At 45.8% G+C, this 24,342-nt stretch overlaps 1 protein-coding gene across 4 annotated transcripts in view; it reads right to left on the reverse strand.

Moving 5' to 3' along the window:
• The window catches only part of ERC2 (ELKS/RAB6-interacting/CAST family member 2), a 2,271,945-nt gene that overhangs the window by 1,707,372 nt on the left and 540,231 nt on the right, over positions 1–24,342 (reverse strand). For all 4 annotated transcript variants that reach the window (XM_085624647.1, XM_085624646.1, XM_085624648.1 and 1 more), the window contains one exon: positions 20,268–20,342. In XM_085624647.1, the coding sequence (XP_085480773.1) occupies positions 20,268–20,342 (75 nt within the window). The remainder of the gene's footprint in view (positions 1–20,267; positions 20,343–24,342) is intronic.

The raw sequence follows: 24,342 nt of genomic DNA on the forward strand, positions 1-24,342 counted from the left end.
TTGAAAGCATGCTGACTCTTAATGTCACCTACATGTTCATCTAGCATGCTTTACACCTCATTTTTCTAAAAGTAGATCAGAACTATTTTTCTGGGGGTGATATGGCATATTACCTGTTCCAAATCAATCCTACAGTAATTCTCTGGCGTACAGTACAGTAGACAGGGAAGTTCATCCTCTATGCCTATTCAATCCTTGTTCTCTGCTCAGTTACCACGTGCAGGGGTGGTTGGTGAGCTGAGTTCCATGTCTCGTTAAACTTCTACCATCACAGATTAGGCCAGCAACCACTACGCCATTTTTCAACTAGGCAACGACCTGCCACGCTGATCCCGTTTGAGATTATGCAGGTAATTGTGCGGCTGCAACAACTTTTGTTGATGCTGTCTCTGCGCAGTATTATTGGCATTGCTGCCAGGACGGCTGTATTTATTTATTTATTTATTTATTTGGCGATTTATAAAGCGCCTGGTGACCCGAAGGCATCCCCGCGCTATGAGGGTTTGTATATCCAAATGAGGGAAAGAGGGGGGTGGCATTACTTAGGGAATAGGAGTGTTTTCAGTTTTTTTCTGAACCCTAAGTAGTTGGGTTCCAGTCTGAGGGTACGTGGGAGAGAATTCCAACCCGTGGAGGCTTTCACGGAGAATCGTCGACCTCCAGTGCGAGTCTTTTTAAATTTGGGGATGTTGGCTAGATGTTCATTCTCGGACCGCAGGGATCTGGGAGCTTTATAGGGCGTAACCAGGTCGCTGAGGATCGAGGGGCCGCTTCCGTTAATCAGTTTGTAAGCCGTGCACATGGCTTTGAATTCCACCCTTTGGCGAACGGGGAGCCAGTGCAGGGCCTTGATGGCAGGTTTCGCTGATGCTCTGGCGGGGAGATTCATGATTAGACGGGCTGCTGCATTCTGAGTACGTTGCAGTTTCGCCAGGGTGTACTCGGGGGCCCCCAAGTAGACCATGTTGCTATAGTCCAGGCGTGATAGTATAAGCCCTTGGACTAATAGTTTCCTGGATGCAGGGGGGAGTAGGGGGAGGATCCTGCGTGTGGTGCGCATGAGCCCAAAGCAAGTACCTGCAGTTTTGGCCGCTTGTGTTTTCATTGAGAGCTCGGGTTCTATCCATACTCCTAAGGTCTTAATTTCGCGTTTCGGGGTGGGAATTTCTCCAAACACTTCTGGCCAGACCGTTGAGGGAATGGTCGCCCACTGTTTCCCCATGAGCATCACTTCGGTCTTTGACCCGTTAAGTTTTAGGGATGACTCACACATCCAACCGTGGATCTCTGTGAGGCAGTTAGCCAGGTTGTCTGGGTGGTCGTCTAGTTGTGATAGGGAGACGACCAGCTGTGTGTCATCGGCGTAGCTTACAATTTTTATACCGTATGGTATTACCACGTCTTCAAGGGGGGCCATGTAGGCATTAAAGAGCGTCGGGCTCAGGGACGAACCCTGAGGGACTCCGCTCGTGAGGGGAAGGGTAGATGAGCGATGGTTGCCGTCCCACACCTGGAACGTACGCCCGGCAAGGAAGGACTCTATCCATCTGAGTGCCGTTCCGGTGAGCCCTGCTGCCGCCAACCGATGGAGAAGGACACGATGGTTGACTGTGTCAAAGGCAGCACTAAGATCCAGGAGGATCACTGCCACTGACCCTCCTGAATCTAGAATGCGCCTTGCCTCCTCGATGACGGCAAGAAGGGCAGTGTCTGTGCCGTGGCCCGGGCGGAACCCAGTTTGGGATTGTCGAAGGATGTTGTTATCCTCCAGAAACTGAGACAACTGTCCGTTGATCAGTTTCTCGGCTATCTTACTAATGCCTGGGAGGAGTGAGATTGGCCGGTAGTTTGCCATATCCGCTGGGTCTAGCTGGGGTTTTTTGAGGAGTGCCTTCACCACTGCACTCTTCCAGCTAGCAGGAACAGATCCCTGAGCAAGTGAACTATTTATAAGCTCCGTGATAGAAGGGATGATGACGGATGCTACAGTTTTGAGGACTCTGATGGGTGCAGGGTCCAAAGGAGATCCGCTTTTCATTTTGGTTAGGGTGTCTTTTACCTCGTTGCAGGTTACTGGCCTAAATGTAGCAAGTTGGGGGCGTGAGCTGCTATCAGTCTGGCTAAGGGGTGGGTCATTGTCCATGTGGCTGGAGGGGTGGGGAGGTGGAAGTGATGCTAAGATGCGGGCAATTTTATCATTGAAGTAGGTGGCTAATTCATTGCTCCGGTCTACAGGGGGGGAGTTGGTAGAAGGAGTGGATGGGACTTTCAGAAGCTCTTTTACGATTAGGAAAGATTCCCTGGCTGAGTTAGTGGATTCCTTTATCCGTGTATCGTAGTGTGCAGCTTTAGAGCGCCTAATGGCAGTTTTGTATAGTCTAACTGCATTTTGGTAGGCTTCCTTGTTGGAGAGCTGCCAGTTTTTCCTCCAAAGTCGTTCGGCTTTCTTACAATTTTTGCGTAGTGAACGGAGTTCCGGGGTATACCAAGGTGCAGAACCTGGTTTCCCAGTTTTGTTCTCCCGATTTCTAAGTGGGAGGACAGAGTCCAGGGCGGTGGTAATCCACTCTCTATATTTACCATCGGCAATAGCCGGGTCTTCTGCGTAAGCAGGTGTAGTTGACTTTAAGGTCCTGGCCCATTTTTCGGTAGAGAGTTTGGGCCATGCCCTGTCCCTGGAGTAAGTAGGTGGTTTTTGGGGTTTCTTAAACATTCCCGGTAGTTGGAAGGAAACTAGAAAGTGGTCCGTCCAAGGGAGGGGGAGGGGTTCACTCGCGTGCATAGTGTGGGTGCTCGTGAAGACAGGGTCCAACAGGTGTCCTTTATTGTGAGTGGCCCCAGAGCTTAGGAGGTGGATGTCGAGAGCCTCTAGATCGGTGATCAGGTCGACAGCCACAGAGTCTAAAGGGTCATTAAAATGGATATTCAAGTCTCCCAATATCATGAAGTTGGTGATGGCGTGGGCCTGTGTGGCAACCGTATCCAGAAGAGCGCTAGCAAAGATTCCTGGGGGGCCCGGGGGGCGGTACACTAGGAGCCCTGTAAGTGAGTTGGTAGGGTCTAACTTAATAGTGAAATGCAGGCTTTCAGAGTTGGGAATCTGCGCATCATTGGTCCAACCCCCATTTCTTCCTGTTAACTTACTTTTATCCTTAGCATCCCCCCTGTGTTTTGCTCAAGAATAGCCATCAGCAAACATGTTATTCAGTTATAAGCATCAAAAATACTAGATCATTTTCTAAATCATTGGACATGCTTTACACCTTAAAACAAGGTACTATAGTGATGAGACACACTGCTCCATGTAGTTTGACACAACACTGTGTTGATACAATGTTTAAGCATGACAAACTGATTTTTCAATTATTGTATGTCAAAACGTTGTATCCAAGCTCAAAACCCTAATTACCAAAATGCATTTATGCAAAATACAGCCCAGCTCCACGTGTAAATAGGGAGAAAACATTGGATTTTTATAGTGGCTATTGTCCAATGTAGTTAATGCTTTAAGTGCTAAGACTGGATCAACACTCATTAGCAAATTAGTGAATGCTATTATTCCATTAACCCAAGAACCCAGGGCACTACTGAAAGCCTGCAAATAAACAGAAATTAAGTGTTAGCCATGCTCTATTTCGGATTGTATTTGTTTGTGTGTGGGTTTCAATGGCATGATGGTGGCTGATGCATCTACTAAGTCTGTTGTCTCATAGAGTGAAACACTTAAAACCTAAAAGCTTGTTTTGTTATTGTATACAGAAAAGCTTCAATAAGAGAAAACAATGCAACGCAATTCTCTGTTCATCACGGGCTTCTTAAGAAGTGCTGTGCCGTCCTTCAAGGTTTAGTTGTTTCAGGCCAGAAGATGCATTTTTACCTTCCGCCTTTTGTGAGATCTGCCAACCTGACTGTTGCAATGGAACAATCCCCTGCATGGGATTGGATGTGCGCCCCTGCCCATAGTGTTCAAGCAGCAACAATGTCTAAATCCTTGTACCAATTTGTTTATCATGGGCAAACGCAGATCATACATGTGTGCCATGACTTAGGCCTGTCTCATGAATTGTGGTCTTGTTAGACCATGATGGGCGTCCAAAGCACTATCCTCATAAGTGGTAAAGGCCTACTGGTCTCACCAAGAGTTAAGCAGTACTAGTACAATGTTGGCTGAATACTGTTTTTGTAATAGTGATCAGTAAGGTGAACAGGCCTCTTTAGTTATGCCACTGTCGCCCTTATCCTACATCATGCTAGAGTGAACGGCTGTGAAGGGCGTATGTAATTGTGTGTGGGTGTTTTAATGTATGCACACCCGTGTGTGGTGCAGTACGTGGAGGCCAGTGGGACCATTTTGGAAGCTCAGGGCCTTGGAAAGGCATGTAGAAACAGAGAAGCCAACCCAGACTGCATTCCTGAGAGCTGGGTGGGGGAGACACAATGGAACAAGGGAGAACCAGGCTCTCATGTGCGCTTCAAAAGGATTCTTTCATAATATGATTTTGGTGAGATCACTGTCCAGTGACGCCTGAGCCCATTCCAGGAAAAGGCTGTTAAGGACTCACAGAGAATAGGGCTGGGTGCCTTTGTAACCTTTTGATAGGCATCTATCAGTGAGGCTGACATCCACATGCAAGCCTCAAGTAACTCACATGACCTGTGTTGTTGGGCTATTAGCTTCGGAGTCACTCCTGCTGTGACAGACTGCTTCTTGGACAAAGGACAGAACAGAGGAGTGGGCATGTCAGAGTGGGCAACAACACAAACTTCGAAAATTAAGACACTAAATCACATCTGTGTCTGGAAATTGATTATTAAAGGGGGAGCTTGAGCCTCCAAGATTGTTAACACTGCAGGTCTACATCAGCATGGAGAAGATCAGCAAGACTTCTACTACCAGGACTGAGAACTAAGTCTGTTAGTCTACCAGCTGGGTAAGGGCACATCACCCAGGAGAATCCAGCCTTCAGAATCCACTTGCCAAGGAGCATGGAACACCAGCATTGGCCTGCCAGCTGAGACCAGAGGACCCCGTAAGTAGGAGGATAGAGCATGGAGAGAGCGAGGTTCCGTTGGAATCCTGTCACGTGAATACCTGAAGCAGAGTGTGAGATTCGGCTCCACGTCTGGACCTTTGCATCAATTAGGCCATCCACCTGAGTGCTGCTTTTTGTGACCCCTATATGCCAAGGTGGGTCCTGTGGTAAAGATTACAGATGCACCAAATGGGCCATTTGCCCAAGTGCTGCTGTTTGTGACCCTCATATACCAGTAATTCGCCTTGGTGCATCTCTGTGACAAGAAGAGGGACGTCACCCTGTGCAGTTTTGTGACCCAAAGAAGCTGACGTCCTCTGCACTGTTTGCAACCTCTATATGCCTGGTCGGGCTGCAGTGAATATTGAGGACTGTAAGCCTGGAGCAGCTTGCAACAGTGAAGCATACCTGGTTGCTATCCATGGAGACATTTATTCACTCACCCAAACTCAAAAGCACCTGAGACCCTCCACTGGATTGAGGAAAAACTTATTGAACGACCAAAGTTAGAGTGACATGGACGTCTTCCACCTCATCTGCAACATCCAGACTTCTTCTCACTGCTGGGACATTGATGCATGCCTGGGCCTTCTGGATCTCAGCTCCAGCAACAGCAAGTAAGACTGATTGCCAGGCTACCGAGCCTCTGGGGGAACTTGTTCTGACTACAAGCACCACAGCGCTGAGATGTGTTGACTTTAAAAAAGCCACTGTGGAACTCCTAATACTTGAACATACTAGCAGGGCCTAGCCTGAATGTTGCCTCACATGGATGGGGAATAGCCAAAGTCCTTAGACAAGAAGGTGGCACTCAGGGACTTACCCAAACAATGATAGAGTGCCCAACGTATGAAGACTACGTGTATGATTAGTGTGCCGTATGTCACTTAATTTTTTTTATAAAAAAAACTTTTCCCATCAAACTAACTATCTGGCTGGACATTTATTTAGTGTCATTGCTGAGTGTATTGTTGAATAGTGAGTCTGTGCACATCCTTCCCGCATGAAGATTTGGGCTGCTCAACCCACGATGCCACTGAGAGTCAAGTGCTGAAGGGGTACTTGGCTTTTTTGCTCAAAGCCCAGAGTAGGTTTGGCCCCGGACATCAAGAGTAAAAGGCCTGAGCCCCCACGGTTCTGCCCAGTAGCTCCACCTATCCCTGTGACCCTTTGAAGGAGATTCTGAAACTGACACACTTGGCAGCATTTTTACTGGATGTTGGTGACTGGATGTAGTTGTGAAGTTGCACACCTACAACACACATGTGGTTTGCTAGGACAAACAAGTAGGTGATTAACCTATTTACCAAAGTTGCCTGTGATGCCCTGCAAAGGACTATGATGCGTTCCCCAAGTAATTACCAGTGGCTGAGATCCATTCAAGCATTTCACCAATCACTTTTTTTACTTCGTCAGTGTGACATCCTAACTGGTGTGCCCACACGTCCGTCCTGTGCTTACTGTGCCATAGGACGCAAGCTTGCCCCTACTGACAAGGTAAAAATATGCCGAAACACGTCTGGGGTTTCTCATGTTCCCATTCAGAGCTGATTTATTCCTATTGGAGAAGGACCCAGGCTTGCTATAGCTCCTTCCATTCTTAGGTGGTATAATGGGCAGAAAAGCAATGGACCAGGATGAATTTTAGCCTGACCAGGAAGGGAAGATTGCATCTCGCCTTAACTAATCATCTTATAATTGTCTTACAATAGCTTATGGTGCTACAAATAATCCAGTTCAAGGCACAGTGAATTACTCAAAAACCAAAGGAAATGATGGACGGAGTGTTGAACATTGCAAGCACTCACCCCCAGTCAACTGATCTGGGTTTAATCCATCACCATTCTTTAGCCCACTCTGCCACCCCAGTTCAGACATGGCCATATGCAAATCAGTCTGACCCTGTGCCTCATGGGAACAGTCCAGCCCGAACTGCCAAGCCATGTCTTCCTTGGACCGGAAACAAGCTTCCTAGGACCGGTTTCTGGCATTTCAGCCGTCTTCAGCCAGGCTTGCTTGAATCCAGTGGCAAAGTGAGCAAGGGACTCACGTCTGAGCATACCCTGCCAACTTATGGCGAACAAAGCAAAAACCAAAGGAAATGATGGACGGAGTGTTGAACATTGCAAGCACTCACCCCCAGTCAACTGATCTGGGTTTAATCCATCACCATTCTTTAGCCCACTCTGCCACCCCAGTTCAGACATGGCCATATGCAAATCAGTCTGACCCTGTGCCTCATGGGAACAGTCCAGCCCGAACTGCCAAGCCATGTCTTCCTTGGACCGGAAACAAGCTTCCTAGGACCGGTTTCTGGCATTTCAGCCGTCTTCAGCCAGGCTTGCTTGAATCCAGTGGCAAAGTGAGCAAGGGACTCACGTCTGAGCATACCCTGCCAACTTATGGCGAACAAAGCAAAAACCAAAGGAAATGATGGACGGAGTGTTGAACATTGCAAGCACTCACCCCCAGTCAACTGATCTGGGTTTAATCCATCACCATTCTTTAGCCCACTCTGCCACCCCAGTTCAGACATGGCCATATGCAAATCAGTCTGACCCTGTGCCTCATGGGAACAGTCCAGCCCGAACTGCCAAGCCATGTCTTCCTTGGACCGGAAACAAGCTTCCTAGGACCGGTTTCTGGCATTTCAGCCGTCTTCAGCCAGGCTTGCTTGAATCCAGTGGCAAAGTGAGCAAGGGACTCACGTCTGAGCATACCCTGCCAACTTATGGCGAACAAAGCAAAAACCAAAGGAAATGATGGACGGAGTGTTGAACATTGCAAGCACTCACCCCCAGTCAACTGATCTGGGTTTAATCCATCACCATTCTTTAGCCCACTCTGCCACCCCAGTTCAGACATGGCCATATGCAAATCAGTCTGACCCTGTGCCTCATGGGAACAGTCCAGCCCGAACTGCCAAGCCATGTCTTCCTTGGACCGGAAACAAGCTTCCTAGGACCGGTTTCTGGCATTTCAGCCGTCTTCAGCCAGGCTTGCTTGAATCCAGTGGCAAAGTGAGCAAGGGACTCACGTCTGAGCATACCCTGCCAACTTATGGCGAACAAAGCAAAAACCAAAGGAAATGATGGACGGAGTGTTGAACATTGCAAGCACTCACCCCCAGTCAACTGATCTGGGTTTAATCCATCACCATTCTTTAGCCCACTCTGCCACCCCAGTTCAGACATGGCCATATGCAAATCAGTCTGACCCTGTGCCTCATGGGAACAGTCCAGCCCGAACTGCCAAGCCATGTCTTCCTTGGACCGGAAACAAGCTTCCTAGGACCGGTTTCTGGCATTTCAGCCGTCTTCAGCCAGGCTTGCTTGAATCCAGTGGCAAAGTGAGCAAGGGACTCACGTCTGAGCATACCCTGCCAACTTATGGCGAACAAAGCAAAAACCAAAGGAAATGATGGACGGAGTGTTGAACATTGCAAGCACTCACCCCCAGTCAACTGATCTGGGTTTAATCCATCACCATTCTTTAGCCCACTCTGCCACCCCAGTTCAGACATGGCCATATGCAAATCAGTCTGACCCTGTGCCTCATGGGAACAGTCCAGCCCGAACTGCCAAGCCATGTCTTCCTTGGACCGGAAACAAGCTTCCTAGGACCGGTTTCTGGCATTTCAGCCGTCTTCAGCCAGGCTTGCTTGAATCCAGTGGCAAAGTGAGCAAGGGACTCACGTCTGAGCATACCCTGCCAACTTATGGCGAACAAAGCAAAAACCAAAGGAAATGATGGACGGAGTGTTGAACATTGCAAGCACTCACCCCCAGTCAACTGATCTGGGTTTAATCCATCACCATTCTTTAGCCCACTCTGCCACCCCAGTTCAGACATGGCCATATGCAAATCAGTCTGACCCTGTGCCTCATGGGAACAGTCCAGCCCGAACTGCCAAGCCATGTCTTCCTTGGACCGGAAACAAGCTTCCTAGGACCGGTTTCTGGCATTTCAGCCGTCTTCAGCCAGGCTTGCTTGAATCCAGTGGCAAAGTGAGCAAGGGACTCACGTCTGAGCATACCCTGCCAACTTATGGCGAACAAAGCAAAAACCAAAGGAAATGATGGACGGAGTGTTGAACATTGCAAGCACTCACCCCCAGTCAACTGATCTGGGTTTAATCCATCACCATTCTTTAGCCCACTCTGCCACCCCAGTTCAGACATGGCCATATGCAAATCAGTCTGACCCTGTGCCTCATGGGAACAGTCCAGCCCGAACTGCCAAGCCATGTCTTCCTTGGACCGGAAACAAGCTTCCTAGGACCGGTTTCTGGCATTTCAGCCGTCTTCAGCCAGGCTTGCTTGAATCCAGTGGCAAAGTGAGCAAGGGACTCACGTCTGAGCATACCCTGCCAACTTATGGCGAACAAAGCAAAAACCAAAGGAAATGATGGACGGAGTGTTGAACATTGCAAGCACTCACCCCCAGTCAACTGATCTGGGTTTAATCCATCACCATTCTTTAGCCCACTCTGCCACCCCAGTTCAGACATGGCCATATGCAAATCAGTCTGACCCTGTGCCTCATGGGAACAGTCCAGCCCGAACTGCCAAGCCATGTCTTCCTTGGACCGGAAACAAGCTTCCTAGGACCGGTTTCTGGCATTTCAGCCGTCTTCAGCCAGGCTTGCTTGAATCCAGTGGCAAAGTGAGCAAGGGACTCACGTCTGAGCATACCCTGCCAACTTATGGCGAACAAAGCAAAAACCAAAGGAAATGATGGACGGAGTGTTGAACATTGCAAGCACTCACCCCCAGTCAACTGATCTGGGTTTAATCCATCACCATTCTTTAGCCCACTCTGCCACCCCAGTTCAGACATGGCCATATGCAAATCAGTCTGACCCTGTGCCATCATTTCCTTTGGTTTTGCTTTGTTCGCCATAAGTTGGCAGGGTATGCTCAGACGTGAGTCCCTTGCTCACTTTGCCACTGGATTCAAGCAAGCCTGGCTGAAGACGGCTGAAATGCCAGAAACCGGTCCTAGGAAGCTTGTTTCCGGTCCAGGGAAGACATGGCTTGGCAGTTCGGGCTGGACTGTTCCCATGAGGCACAGGGTCAGACTGATTTGCATATGGCCATGTTTGAACTGGGGTGGCAGAGTGGGCTAAAGAACGGTGGTGGATTAAACCCAGATCAGTTGACTGGGGGTGAGTGCTTGCAATGTTCAACACTCCGTCCATCATTTCCTTTGGTTTTGCTTTGTTCGCCATAAGTTGGCAGGGTATGCTCAGACGTGAGTCCCTTGCTCACTTTGCCACTGGATTCAAGCAAGCCTGGCTGAAGACGGCTGAAATGCCAGAAACCGGTCCTAAAAAGCTTGTTTCCGGTCCAGGGAAGACATGGCTTGGCAGTTCGGGCTGGACTGTTCCCATGAGGCACAGGGTCAGACTGATTTGCATATGGCCATGTTTGAACTGGGGTGGTAGAGTGGGCTAAAGAACGGTGGTGGATTAAACCCAGATCAGTTGACTGGGGGTGAGTGCTTGCAATGTTCAACACTCCGTCCATCATTTCCTTTGGTTTTGCTTTGTTTGCCATAAGTTGGCAGGGTATGCTCAGACGTGAGTCCCTTGCTCACTTTGCCACTGGATTCAAGCAAGCCTGGCTGAAGACGGCTGAAATGCCAGAAACCGGTCCTAGGAAGCTTGTTTCCGGTCCAGGGAAGACATGGCTTGGCAGTTCGGGCTGGACTGTTCCCATGAGGCACAGGGTCAGACTGATTTGCATATGGCCATGTTTGAACTGGGGTGGCAGAGTGGGCTAAAGAACGGTGGTGGATTAAACCCAGATCAGTTGACTGGGGGTGAGTGCTTGCAATGTTCAACACTCCGTCCATCATTTCCTTTGGTTTTGCTTTGTTCGCCATAAGTTGGCAGGGTATGCTCAGACGTGAGTCCCTTGCTCACTTTGCCACTGGATTCAAGCAAGCCTGGCTGAAGACGGCTGAAATGCCAGAAACCGGTCCTAGGAAGCTTGTTTCCGGTCGAGGGAAGACATGGCTTGGCAGTTCGGGCTGGACTGTTCCCATGAGGCACAGGGTCAGACTGATTTGCATATGGCCATGTTTGAACTGGGGTGGCAGAGTGGGCTAAAGAACGGTGGTGGATTAAACCCAGATCAGTTGACTGGGGGTGAGTGCTTGCAATGTTCAACACTCCGTCCATCATTTCCTTTGGTTTTGCTTTGTTCGCCATAAGTTGGCAGGGTATGCTCAGACGTGAGTCCCTTGCTCACTTTGCCACTGGATTCAAGCAAGCCTGGCTGAAGACGGCTGAAATGCCAGAAACCGGTCCTAGGAAGCTTGTTTCCGGTCCAGGGAAGACATGGCTTGGCAGTTCGGGCTGGACTGTTCCCATGAGGCACAGGGTCAGACTGATTTGCATATGGCCATGTTTGAACTGGGGTGGCAGAGTGGGCTAAAGAACGGTGGTGGATTAAACCCAGATCAGTTGACTGGGGGTGAGTGCTTGCAATGTTCAACACTCCGTCCATCATTTCCTTTGGTTTTGCTTTGTTCGCCATAAGTTGGCAGGGTATGCTCAGACGTGAGTCCCTTGCTCACTTTGCCACTGGATTCAAGCAAGCCTGGCTGAAGACGGCTGAAATGCCAGAAACCGGTCCTAGGAAGCTTGTTTCCGGTCCAGGGAAGACATGGCTTGGCAGTTCGGGCTGGACTGTTCCCATGAGGCACAGGGTCAGACTGATTTGCATATGGCCATGTTTGAACTGGGGTGGCAGAGTGGGCTAAAGAACGGTGGTGGATTAAACCCAGATCAGTTGACTGGGGGTGAGTGCTTGCAATGTTCAACACTCCGTCCATCATTTCCTTTGGTTTTGCTTTGTTCGCCATAAGTTGGCAGGGTATGCTCAGACGTGAGTCCCTTGCTCACTTTGCCACTGGATTCAAGCAAGCCTGGCTGAAGACGGCTGAAATGCCAGAAACCGGTCCTAGGAAGCTTGTTTCCGGTCCAGGGAAGACATGGCTTGGCAGTTCGGGCTGGACTGTTCCCATGAGGCACAGGGTCAGACTGATTTGCATATGGCCATGTTTGAACTGGGGTGGCAGAGTGGGCTAAAGAACGGTGGTGGATTAAACCCAGATCAGTTGACTGGGGGTGAGTGCTTGCAATGTTCAACACTCCGTCCATCATTTCCTTTGGTTTTGCTTTGTTCGCCATAAGTTGGCAGGGTATGCTCAGACGTGAGTCCCTTGCTCACTTTGCCACTGGATTCAAGCAAGCCTGGCTGAAGACGGCTGAAATGCCAGAAACCGGTCCTAGGAAGCTTGTTTCCGGTCCAGGAAAGACATGGCTTGGCAGTTCGGGCTGGACTGTTCCCATGAGACACAGGGTCAGACTGATTTGCATATGGCCATGTTTGAACTGGGGTGGCAGAGTGGGCTAAAGAACGGTGGTGGATTAAACCCAGATCAGTTGACTGGGGGTGAGTGCTTGCAATGTTCAACACTCCGTCCATCATTTCCTTTGGTTTTGCTTTGTTCGCCATAAGTTGGCAGGGTATGCTCAGACGTGAGTCCCTTGCTCACTTTGCCACTGGATTCAAGCAAGCCTGGCTGAAGACGGCTGAAATGCCAGAAACCGGTCCTAGGAAGCTTGTTTCCGGTCCAGGGAAGACATGGCTTGGCAGTTCGGGCTGGACTGTTCCCATGAGGCACAGGGTCAGACTGATTTGCATATGGCCATGTTTGAACTGGGGTGGCAGAGTGGGCTAAAGAACGGTGGTGGATTAAACCCAGATCAGTTGACTGGGGGTGAGTGCTTGCAATGTTCAACACTCCGTCCATCATTTCCTTTGGTTTTGCTTTCTTCGCCATAAGTTGGCAGGGTATGCTCAGACGTGAGTCCCTTGCTCACTTTGCCACTGGATTCAAGCAAGCCTGGCTGAAGACGGCTGAAATGCCAGAAACCGGTCCTAGGAAGCTTGTTTCCGGTCCAGGGAAGACATGGCTTGGCAGTTCGGGCTGGACTGTTCCCATGAGGCACAGGGTCAGACTGATTTGCATATGGCCATGTTTGAACTGGGGTGGCAGAGTGGGCTAAAGAACGGTGGTGGATTAAACCCAGATCAGTTGACTGGGGGTGAGTGCTTGCAATGTTCAACACTCCGTCCATCATTTCCTTTGGTTTTGCACAGTGAATTACTCACCAAGCGTTTCCAGGTCAGCACTCTCAGTTTGTTGCGAGCAGGTGTTCAAGATTGCCACACTACCTGGGACAAGGTTGAGATCTGACATCATGTGGATTCTGAGACTGCTTGATTTCTACAGAAATAATATGTGGGCAGAGCATTCCTGGGGCCATATTATAGAATACAGGGCAGTCTCTTTGTTAGCGCCGAGTGCACCTTTCAAAACGTGCGCTCTGCGCTAACAAGGAGAGTGCGCTGTATTAAGTTGCATGCGCTTCCCTGGGGACAGCCGCAAAGTCAAGCTGTCCTGGGGGCAGCACATTCAAGACGTTGAAGCAACTTCTCTGTTTCACTGTGCAGGCTACAACCCGTCTGCACTTTTAATGGCGATTGGAGTTCTTTGAGGTGCTGCACTGTCAGTGCGCCTCCTGACCGCTTCTTGGCCTCTGCACCTGCATCTATAATATGGTGCAAGCACATAAGCAAAGGGATTCCCTCCATCGCATGGGGCCACACCCCCATGCAAATGAGGTAACACCCTTAAGCGATAGCGCAGGCGCCATATGTGCGCCAGAGCTATCTGCGTTACAGAACGCGTCGCACACGCATCTGTAGCCCTTTCTGTAATACCAAAGTGCTCCAGGGGTGTGCAGAGCGAGTGCACATGCCCGCTGAGCCCCATGGTAATTTGTATAATATGGCTCCTGGTGGTGGCTGTTGTTTCTACTATGCCCTTCAGAAAAGGAACTGCCGGCAAAGGAGTATCACAGTTTTAAAAAAAGGTAACAGATATTACCTTTAGTTCCAATTACATTTGTTAGCGATTCTTGACAGCCCCTTTCTCCAGGGCTCAGTCATGTCGTCTTCATGAGGCACTAAAGTGGACCATGGTTCAATACGTCACCAAAGAGTTTGGAAGTTATTTATTCATTTGCCTGCGCATTATTTGCATGCAGAGCAATAATAGGATAGTTGACAGTTTTACTTTTTACAAAGAGTAGGAGCTTCCGAGTTAATAAAAATAACATGTATTTGAAAACATCTATGCATTTTATATATATTTACCAATTGCACAGACATCTTCAATGTGCAAACGTATTGAAACTTGATTATAGGGTAACACTCAAATGTAAAGCAAATCCTCACTCCAAAGGAGCTCTCTTGGCACCATTAATTGATAATGGACGTTTATTGCTACTCGCCTCATTGGCAGCCAGTTGATCGACCTCAGAAAGATGAAAGACTGTGTAGACCCACTAGGATTTCAACCTGTGATGTGGGTGGAGGGGACACAGTTCTTTGAGTGGATGCATTAGTCCTCTGAGTCACCAGACTCGACCTGAAATGTAACAATAGGGGAATATTGTGTCTGTGAAAATATGGCACGGTGGCATGTATGCCCACCCAATTCTCGTCAGCACACCATCATACTGTTGCCAAATATACAGTCTGGCCACCTCGTATGGAGTGATTTTACAAATAATTATCATTGTCTTCTATTTAATGTCTCTTTCAAATCTTATTGGCAAATGGCCCACAAACTAAGCTGGTTGTAGGGTCGTTCTGGCTGCGGTCAGAATGGAAACAACTCAGTGGCTTTAGAGCCTGAGGAGAAATTTGTGAGCTTACCGGGAAATAAACGAATGTAGTCCAGCAGGGCCAAATCAGCGTCTCATCATTGCCATATCAATACAATTTGGACAATTACATTTGTGATGTGCTATCCGCCATATTGTTGATATTAACATTAGCTGCTGGAGACACCTATAGGCATGTGCCGAAAGTATCCCATGACCAAAATAGTTTTATTTTCCTAAAGCACTGGTTCTTAACCTGTGGTCCGAGGATCCCTAGGGCTCTATGAAGCACTTTCAGGGGGTCCACAAGTGCTTAGAAAATTAAATAATATTAACAGATTAATAAAGTGCATAGAAATGAAGAACCAAAATTTAAAGTTGAACATTTTAAAGCCTTCTGTAAACATGAAGGAATTTGAATTGGGGGCTAAAAATTAAGTTAGTATCCTCAAATTGATTTGTGGGAGCAGTGCAAGAGCATCAGACAGAATATAGTGTAGATGGTGAGTGCCCTGAATGGAATTTGGAAAAACTCTAACCTTCACATTAAAATAAAAATTCAGATTTTTTTTATATGGGTTTGTGAATTAAATAAAATCTTTATTATTCATGTATTTGCTTGATTAATGATCTGTTTGGTATTTTGTTGCAATGTTTTGCTTTTAAAAAGCTTATGCCGGAGTCCTCTGATTCCATTAATGACTCAGTGGGCCCCCTCTGGTTCCAATAATGATTCAGTGGCGGTCCCCGGGAACCAATAATGATTAAGTGGTGGTCCACAGGTGTCTAAAGGTTAAGAACCACTGCCCTAAAGCATCACTCTCAATATCTAGTACATAAAATAATAAAATGTAACTAGCCTGGTTGAAAAAAACATCCTGTAAGCGTACCTAGATTTGAAAAACCTGTTTCTGAATGTTGTTTAGCAGAAGCAGGGGTAAGGCTCAAGGGGTTACGTGATCTGGACAGGACCCGAAGTCAGTATTCCAAAGGTAGGCCTGCCTGTTGAGTGGCAACACCTCTAATGCCACCAGGTAATCAAAGAAGTACTTCAAGAGAGACAGACAATGCCTGGGGAGTCTGTGTTTTTTTAAGGAATAAATGCCAGAAAAGAGTACTTTGGTTGGTTTTTATCTTGAGCATTAGGGATAAAGCCTGATGTACCAGACAGTGCATCCGACACGTTTCGCCCAAAATAACTGGCACACCCAGGTCTTTCTCAAAGCACAAAATCTGAAAAACTGTGTTCCAGTCTCAGTTTAGTAGTACACATGACACAAAATTACACAGGTCTCTGCGGTCGCAATATAAAACAAGCAAAGTCACAGAGAACTCTTTTGGGGCATTTATTCCTTACAAAACCACACACTACACTAGCATTGCCTGTCTCTCTTGAACTACTTCTGTTTTTTAATGTGTTTATCGTTTATCTATCTGCAAAATTCTGAAAGCAGCTTGAAGACCACTTAATTAATACATAAGAAATACTACACAGTGTTTAGGACATACTATAGCTGGCATTGAATCCAGGAAACCAGTATTCTAAATCTGGCTTCACCCCTATACCGCCACGTGCTATCCTGGACAAATAATTTTATTCCCTGTTCCTCAGTTTGCACGCCTACCTTTGGGAACACTAAGAAACGTGCTCAATGTATGTATTCATTGTTCAGAAACAACTGGAAATGTTCTGTCTGTCCTCGAGCTTCACTCGGGGGACATATTTTACATTTGCAAATCTAGAACAGCACACAACCCTTACAATGCTTTGTGTTTACAATGAATCTTTGAGCTTCAAAGACGTAGATGATGGAGTTGTGCAGTGAAACCAACACCCAGTTCACGTAGTGTCCTAGTTCCCAACTCAGAATTTTCAGAAAGGCTCTAAAAGTGAGCCTTTTTGGCTCCAAGGTGGATTGTGCACTATTTAATGTTTAGTTTTAGTTCTGACCAGTCTATTATTTCCCAAAAAAATCATACATAATATGCATACTTAGATGGTCTTTTAGGCAATAGGTTTTACTCATTGGTCTGCTGAAGTGTCATTCACATGTTGCTTCCACCCATCACAGCATACAGCCGGGGAAATGGATCAGTCCTCTTTTCCCATTGGCTCCCTTCACGTTAACTGACTGCACAAAGCTTATGCACATTGTCCACATCCACTTACAAATAGAACCTTTCTCTTCAGCGACAAAGCTCTTTCAAAGTGGGCTTTTTTAATTGTATTTTTATTGGCTACCTTTAAAAAAAATGGTTCTTTCTTTTAGGTAAACTTAAGGTTCCCGGTTACGTGGTGGTGTTTGTCCTGTCTCCTTTTTAAAGTTGCTGCTATAAAGAGTTTAAGTGACTTGTGACTTAGAAACTGTCTCTAATATGAGTGCTTGGTTGGGTGATAGCTTCTTCTTCTCACCTTCAAAAGAAACAGTAGTAAAATTCCTGCCACACCTGAAAGGCTTGTTTTTCTTTTCTAAACATCACTAGTAAAACAGTCACATCTGTGACTTTTTTTTATATTTTTTTTTTTTAGCGTTTTTATTGCAAGCATGTGCTGGCCACATTTAGGTGCGGCCGGTTTTCTCTTTTCTTTTTCTTTTTGTGGTGCATGCTTGCAACACAAAATGAAAAGAGAAAAATAACCATTGCATCAGCATGCCAAGGTCTTACGTACTGGCTTGGCCAGTGTTTGTTTTATTACCTGGGTGAACAGATCAGGATATCTGTCTTCCATTGTGATCAGGCCTCGCCATGACACCAGAGACGCATGCCATTGTGTGGCCTTAGCTTGCTGAAACACACACCTGGTGCCCTATCAGATTAACGTGCTTCAAAGCAATGGCAGGAAATGCTATTAGCCGTCTCTCTCTCGTCCTTAGCAGCAAGAGTAATCGACTCTTCAGAAATTAACGGGTAATTAAAACGGGTCTATATTTTAGGCTATTTCCGCGGGGTGAATGTTTGGTTACAAAGCAAATTTCCAAAAATGATAGTTCTAATACTGGCTTCTCCATTGACCGCTCCGTGTGATTCTTGGCAAGTGACTTCATCTCACTGTACTTCTGTTCCATTATCTGCCAAAACTGGGAGCCCTTAGAAAGTTGTTACTGAAAACTATTTCTTTTAGGTTTATTCAACAGCGGATTCAGTGAACGGTTTGACTAAACCTTAGGAATGTCGGGCAGTGCTCAACAGGTATAAATAAATAAATGTAATTGGAGTTTATTCCTACTGTACTTGATTATTTTACTCTAAGGAACTAGGAAGAAAACTGGTATTTTGATATGTATACTGGGGTGACAATTAAACGGACCCCATATCAATCCTCCATGGTGTAAAAATCAATGTCTGCTGGGCGGGTCTGTCGTTGCATCAATGTAAGGGCAGTCAACTCATCTCTTGCGAACAGCAGATCACAGGTTCAGAGCCCAGCAAGGGAGATACTGCTTTCAGTAATTCTAATGAGATGCTGTAAAATCGATACCTTTCTATTGATTGTCAGACACACACCCAGCTGTTAGACCTCCAGTGGGGGCGCTCGCCCCAGAATCAAAGAGCAGGTGGAAGCTTCAAGGGGTCACTGAGAGACATGAGTTTTTTTTATTAGCAATGATTATAAGGGCCACTCTGTTTAGATGCCAAGCGGCCACATCATATGTGACACCTCCGATCACTGTTCAATATTTAGCAAACGGCAGTGTACGTGCTTGGATATTTACAAAGCTAAAATGCAAGTAAAATAGGTGTCATGGAAGGTAAAATGTGTCGCGCGTGATATTGGTCCATGGTGAGGAATGTTAAGAAATGATTTATCTGCTTTCAGTGCCATTGTTATACCGAATTCATAGGAATTATTATTCAATATTGTGAAAAGTCAATGGGTGGCAGGGGCCACAGCTACAGACATACAAGTAAAACACCTGCACACTCAGCTATCCCAGGCATGGTCAGGCCTTGCTCCGTGTCTCCATAGACCCCCCCCCTTCCAACCCTCCCCCCACGTGTGCTTTCACTCCACACGTGAATGTTTAAACCTGTGCTAGTCAAAGATATTTTAATGGAAGGGAAACCATGCAATAATTCCTATGTTAAACGAAAGGCCACAACTGGGTTGTATAGTCATACCGCAAGCAGTAACACAGCTGGGCAAGAGGAACCCTTAATGGGTCGATCACAAGTGACCAGATAGTCAGACATAAGTCCCTGCACTCAGAAATGTCCAGCACTGTGGGCATCAGCAATTCCCGAGCAAGGGAACGCTCCTGGTTATAATATACTGGGTGGCAACACACGCAAATCAGTGCTTCTGCACCAATACCTGCGCACTCCTCACCATTCCCAGGCAGATCTCCACGTGGCCTTTCAATCTCCTTTCAGCAGGAGGAGTGTCCCTGCTCAAGAACACTCCCACAGGGGCGAGCTGAGAAGTCTTGTAATCCTGATGAGGGAGAAACTCCCAGCACTGGCACCCTGGCACCCTGGGACTACCCGCCTACTCTGAATGGGGCCATTAATGTTCGAAAAGAGGCCTTCAATTGCATATCACCATAGATGCCTCTCTGCCATAGGTGAAACTAATTAAAATGGTCATACAGTGAAGAGAAAAAATACAGTTCTCTTTACTCAGGGTCGGACCAGCCCATTGGGCAATCAGGTAGGGCCCAATGGGCTGGTCTGAAAAGTCACTGAGTGGGCCTGTTTTTTGGCTGCTTGTGGGCCTGTTTTTTTGTCTTGTGACCCGGTTTTTACAATAGATGTCCCTGTTAATACCACAAATACTGTCTGCTGCAAGCACAAATACATGTTTCCACATACCTTACAAAACACTTCCGTACGAGCTCCAAGCGTCTCCAATTCACAAATGTGGGACACTTTTGTAGCTATCTGATTTGCTATTAGGGCCCCTTTATTTTGGTGCTGGGACCTATTTTCTGTCCCAGTCCGACCCTACAACGACCTGCACTATTAACAATCTCCAACAATAGGTATTCTAGAATGTTGCTTTGTCTGGTGATGTCATCTTGGGTTTTGGGACCTATTGTGTCATCAGTCACCAGATGGCCCTTTTAATCTTTGCAGCACGTTTATTAATCAGAAATGTGTCTAGGCACACCACATGGCCGAATATATAAAATAGCGTCGATTTGTTTGGCTAACAAGTACTGGTGTTTTAATTAAAATACAGTATCTTTGTAATAGCATAGATATATACAAAAGCATCCTTATGTAAGTGCATATTTACTAATACAAAGACAACGACATTGTGCACATCAAGCAATTACTTTACAATTGTACACTTTTGCGTTTTTGTTTTTTCGAACAAACACGGAAATTAATATTTACTGGCAAAAACAAAACGAAGCAAGGGAATTTGTGCTCCATCAAGACATGCAACAGGCACAGTGAAAAAAGAGAAGCTCAAACATTCTGATAAAAAAGTACACACAAGACACACGGAATAAAGGGCGCTCGTAAAAAAAAACCACACTTACCTTCATCTCAATTACTGTCTGAAGCGCTTTCGTCTTGGCAGGCTCGGGCTGCAGCTGAGTTCTTCGGTGCAGCTCCTGTGGAGGGACCCGATAGAAATAAGCTTGACGGCTCATACTTTAGATATATATTTTTTTAATCTGAGAGAAACGCACAATCCCCTGAAGACAGAGAGTATTTCACGAGCAAGTTCAGCGACGGCAGAAGCGACAAGTGCACGGTTCATAATGCCTGCGGCATAACTACAGTGTCTTATGTTACAGGCAGCGCTGCCAGCGCGTGCACTATTTCTGAAACCCCATCAATATTTAATGTTCGCTCCGGCAAAGACCGGGCGCGAGCCAGCTCTCTCTGGGTGCACGTGCAGGCATACATGCAAGGCATGTTTTCCAAAATGTCCTCCAGAAAACTAACAGTAACTCGAATTTTCTTGTCTCTACATATTTAATTGAAATTGTATGTATACAAAATGACAGTAATACAAAGAGTGTAAGAAAGGTCTGTCAACCCCAGTAAAACAAACGTTTATAACAATCAGTAAGAATAAAAAAAATACATGAACATTGCTGCGGGGATTCCGGTTAATTCTGGGACTAGTCAAATCCAGGAGATTATAAATTAGCCCGTGAGGGTCCACTAAGAAATTTGGAAATACCTGGGTAGACAGTAATCATGTGATTTATTCCCCTGGAATTTTCTCATTTTGGTCAATACTTTTAACTGGAGTACTCTGCTACTTTCAACAGCTAAAAGACTCCTGTTGAAAGTAAACATTACAACATTTTGATGGGGCCAGTAACTGTTATTAAGTGGCCCCACCTGACAAGGACTGCAAGCTTAAAAAGAGAAAGTAAAGACGTGCTAAAAACATACACAGGAAAACAGGAGATTAAAATCCTGACATACAAAACTAAAATCTATGACATGAACTTAAATAAAAAAATTAAAACCGAAAACCTCCATGCACAGGCAGACACATTTTCAAGAAAAGCAGACCAAGTAATTTCCAACTAACAAAAAAATTACTTATTACGCTAAAATCCTTCTGAAGGGCCGTTTGTGAGCATATGGAAAACATCTAGCTAGTCACAGGTCTGCAAGGAATCTAGAAAATGTGTTTTGGGACATACTCCCATTAGACTGTGCCTTTTGTGTCAAAGAAAATATTTTGAAGGTGTGCAAACTAGCAAATCTTGCTAAAACTTTGAGCGGTATCATAATGTAACAAAAATGGTACACATATATATTGCTGGCAATGATTAATATGAAAATATAGAAATATAGCAAATAAAACATAACTACACTTTATATTAATTGTTGTGCTAACATAATCAACAATATCTACCCTTCTACATCAAAGCTTCAATGTTTGGTCTGTTTTGCTTAAGACGCCACTACAACTGTGCAAGATATATATCTTCCAACGAAAAAGAAGCGTGTCATAGGACAGACCCTGAAAAAAGCAGCATTTATTCATGAAATGACACTGGCTGCAGCAACCCATCTTCAACCCTGACGCGTTTCAGCAAGAAAGCCTTGTTTACAGGTGATTAATGACTTTACCAAGCCCCAGATGCTTATCATTGAAATGTCATGTGTCAGTATAGTCGCAAACTACAATTCCCATAGTTCTGTTCGTAATGCATTGTGATACATACCATGCCCAAAAAGCATCTTTTCACACTGCATTATTAATCAATAATGTTATAAACACAGGCATTTGAATGTTAATATAAAAAGGCTTGCACAGTTAATCCATTCATTGCTGCTGCCATATAAATTAATGTTATTGCATGCACAGAGTTTGGATTTTATCAAGCCGAGGTGAATACCTGGCTTGTCTCCCTATCTCACCTCTAAAGTGGAAATATCATGCAAATACATAGATCCATAAAGAGGCAAGCAGGTCATGCCCCCCATTTCCATACTAGTTGCTACTGGGTAGTTGTAGTTAGGTCTGTGTTTCCATAAGAACATAAGAAAATATTTAATATTAATAGGTTTGGCTTGCTTTGACAATTCTTCACAAACCTTTCCACCCAAAAGTCTCATCCACCTCAGCTTCTTCCTGGAAAGTTTCAGGGTGAGCTGCTAAGCAGGGGGCGAGAAAAAAGGGGGTGCCAAAACGCGTTTCCCCTATAAATTGAACAGTAATACTGCAAAAAACACTAAACGGCAAAAAGCTAGATCTTGATCCAGAAAGCGTGCTTTTTCTGATTTGTTGTAAATCTGTTCAATAGGTTTTGAGTAATTAATGCTAAAACACGTTGTATATGTCACACCGCTAAGGATCCAGAGGCCAACAGATCTCATGCTGAGATCTGATTGGCAACCATCACAAGTATGTTTGAAACATGGTGGAAATTATTTAGATCCATATTAATCATTCCTCATTTCTTAAGTAAGCAGGTGACTTGGCCGAAATTGAGGCCAGTTGAGATCTTTCAATTGAGATAGCTATGTATTAATCAAGCACGTTCAAAATGGTGCAGTGGAGAGGGTGATATTCTTTAAGGATGATGTGGTAATTAACTTAGTAAAACGGGAGGGCAGGAGCCATTTGTTTCTTTTAACCAGAGTATATGCTGCCTCCTCTTCTGGGATAGATAAGAAGGGGGGGCTTGATATTCTTTACCTTTTCTCTAAAGAAGCTTGCACAGTTCTTGCACCACTGCTTTGGTGATCTAACTTTGGACAGTGTGTCATATCACCACCTCAAACAGCTTTGTGGGGTGATTTATAGCTTTGTCCTATACTCTCTATGTACATCGTAGATGTTTAATGAGCACGGCTAGACAGTGTTTCAGGCTTTTATTTACTGTTTGCAAATATGTTTTTTTGCAACAGAATATAATTTGTGCATTGTAGGTGGATGGGGCAGCTATTACATTTTTGGTTGTTTCTAACATGTTTCTTTAGATTGTTTACTAGCTCTTGTTCTGTATGTTTGCTGGACTTGGCCCTTTCTGCAGGGTCATCCTAAATATTTTTGCCTTAATCCTCCTGTTTTTTTTTAACATGTTTTTGTTGGCTTTTAGGACTCTCAGCACTTCACCACAGCTAACGAGTGCTAAAGTGCTTGTGCTCGCTCCCTTAATCATAGTGAAATTGGCCTACTCCCAATTTCCACATTTGATTTACTTAGCGAAGTGGTACTACATGTAGCAGCTGAGCTTCAGCATGCCACACTCTTGTGCACAGAGGGGCAGAACTGGGAGAAAAAGCTGCTTGCGGGCATGGTATAAGAGAGAGCCTTGCCGATAAGATTATTGCAGGCTGATCACTCACAATAGAGGCACCACAAGTAGTGCGACAAGTAGCAATAGCCATCAAAACAGTGGTACAAAAGATACTGAAAATACCACTCTTCTGCATAAAACTACAAATCTGCTGGCTACAGCCTTTTAGACAAATAAGGGCCACTGTGTCCTTGTCAACTTGGAGGCAGCAGCTTTCAGACCCTAGGGGACTTGTATCCAGAGGAGAGATTTATAACTTTGCAAGGTGCCCAAAACCCTTTCGGGGTAGCCCTGGCACAGTTCGTAGAGTTCACCAAGCTGACTTAAATGGCCAGGGGGCTTGGATTCCCGAACATCCCAGAGACATCCACAACACTGGAAACTATACTAAAAACAGGCCAGGTCAATCGGGTAGTTACCCTACATGGTGGATTGAAAATAGATAGGTAGTGGACCCCACTTCTGGCTTGAGACAATGACTTAAAGGACCCCCTGACTACTTCTGAATGGGACACCACACATATATGTCATAGCTAAGACTACACAAAATATACCCAAACAGAACACCCAATTGCCAAAATGCTAAGAGCTGGAAGTCACATTCATGCATATGACATGATCATGTCCGATAATTGTGGAATATTTGGGGAGGTAGTAAAAATCTTTCACACTACAACGGGTAAAAAATTAAAGATAACAACCAGAAACAGTTTGCTGAGTCCTTTACAAAAACGCAAAAACAGGAAAATGCAATTCAGATTTGCAGCACAAGGATTGTTGTTGGCGAAGCATTGTATAGGAATCTGCTAGGGACCAAGTAGGAAGTCCCCTAGGTAGT

The sequence above is a fragment of the Triturus cristatus genome, chromosome 9, assembly GCF_964204655.1.
Source record: "Triturus cristatus chromosome 9, aTriCri1.1, whole genome shotgun sequence".
NCBI lineage: Eukaryota > Metazoa > Chordata > Amphibia > Caudata > Salamandridae > Triturus > Triturus cristatus.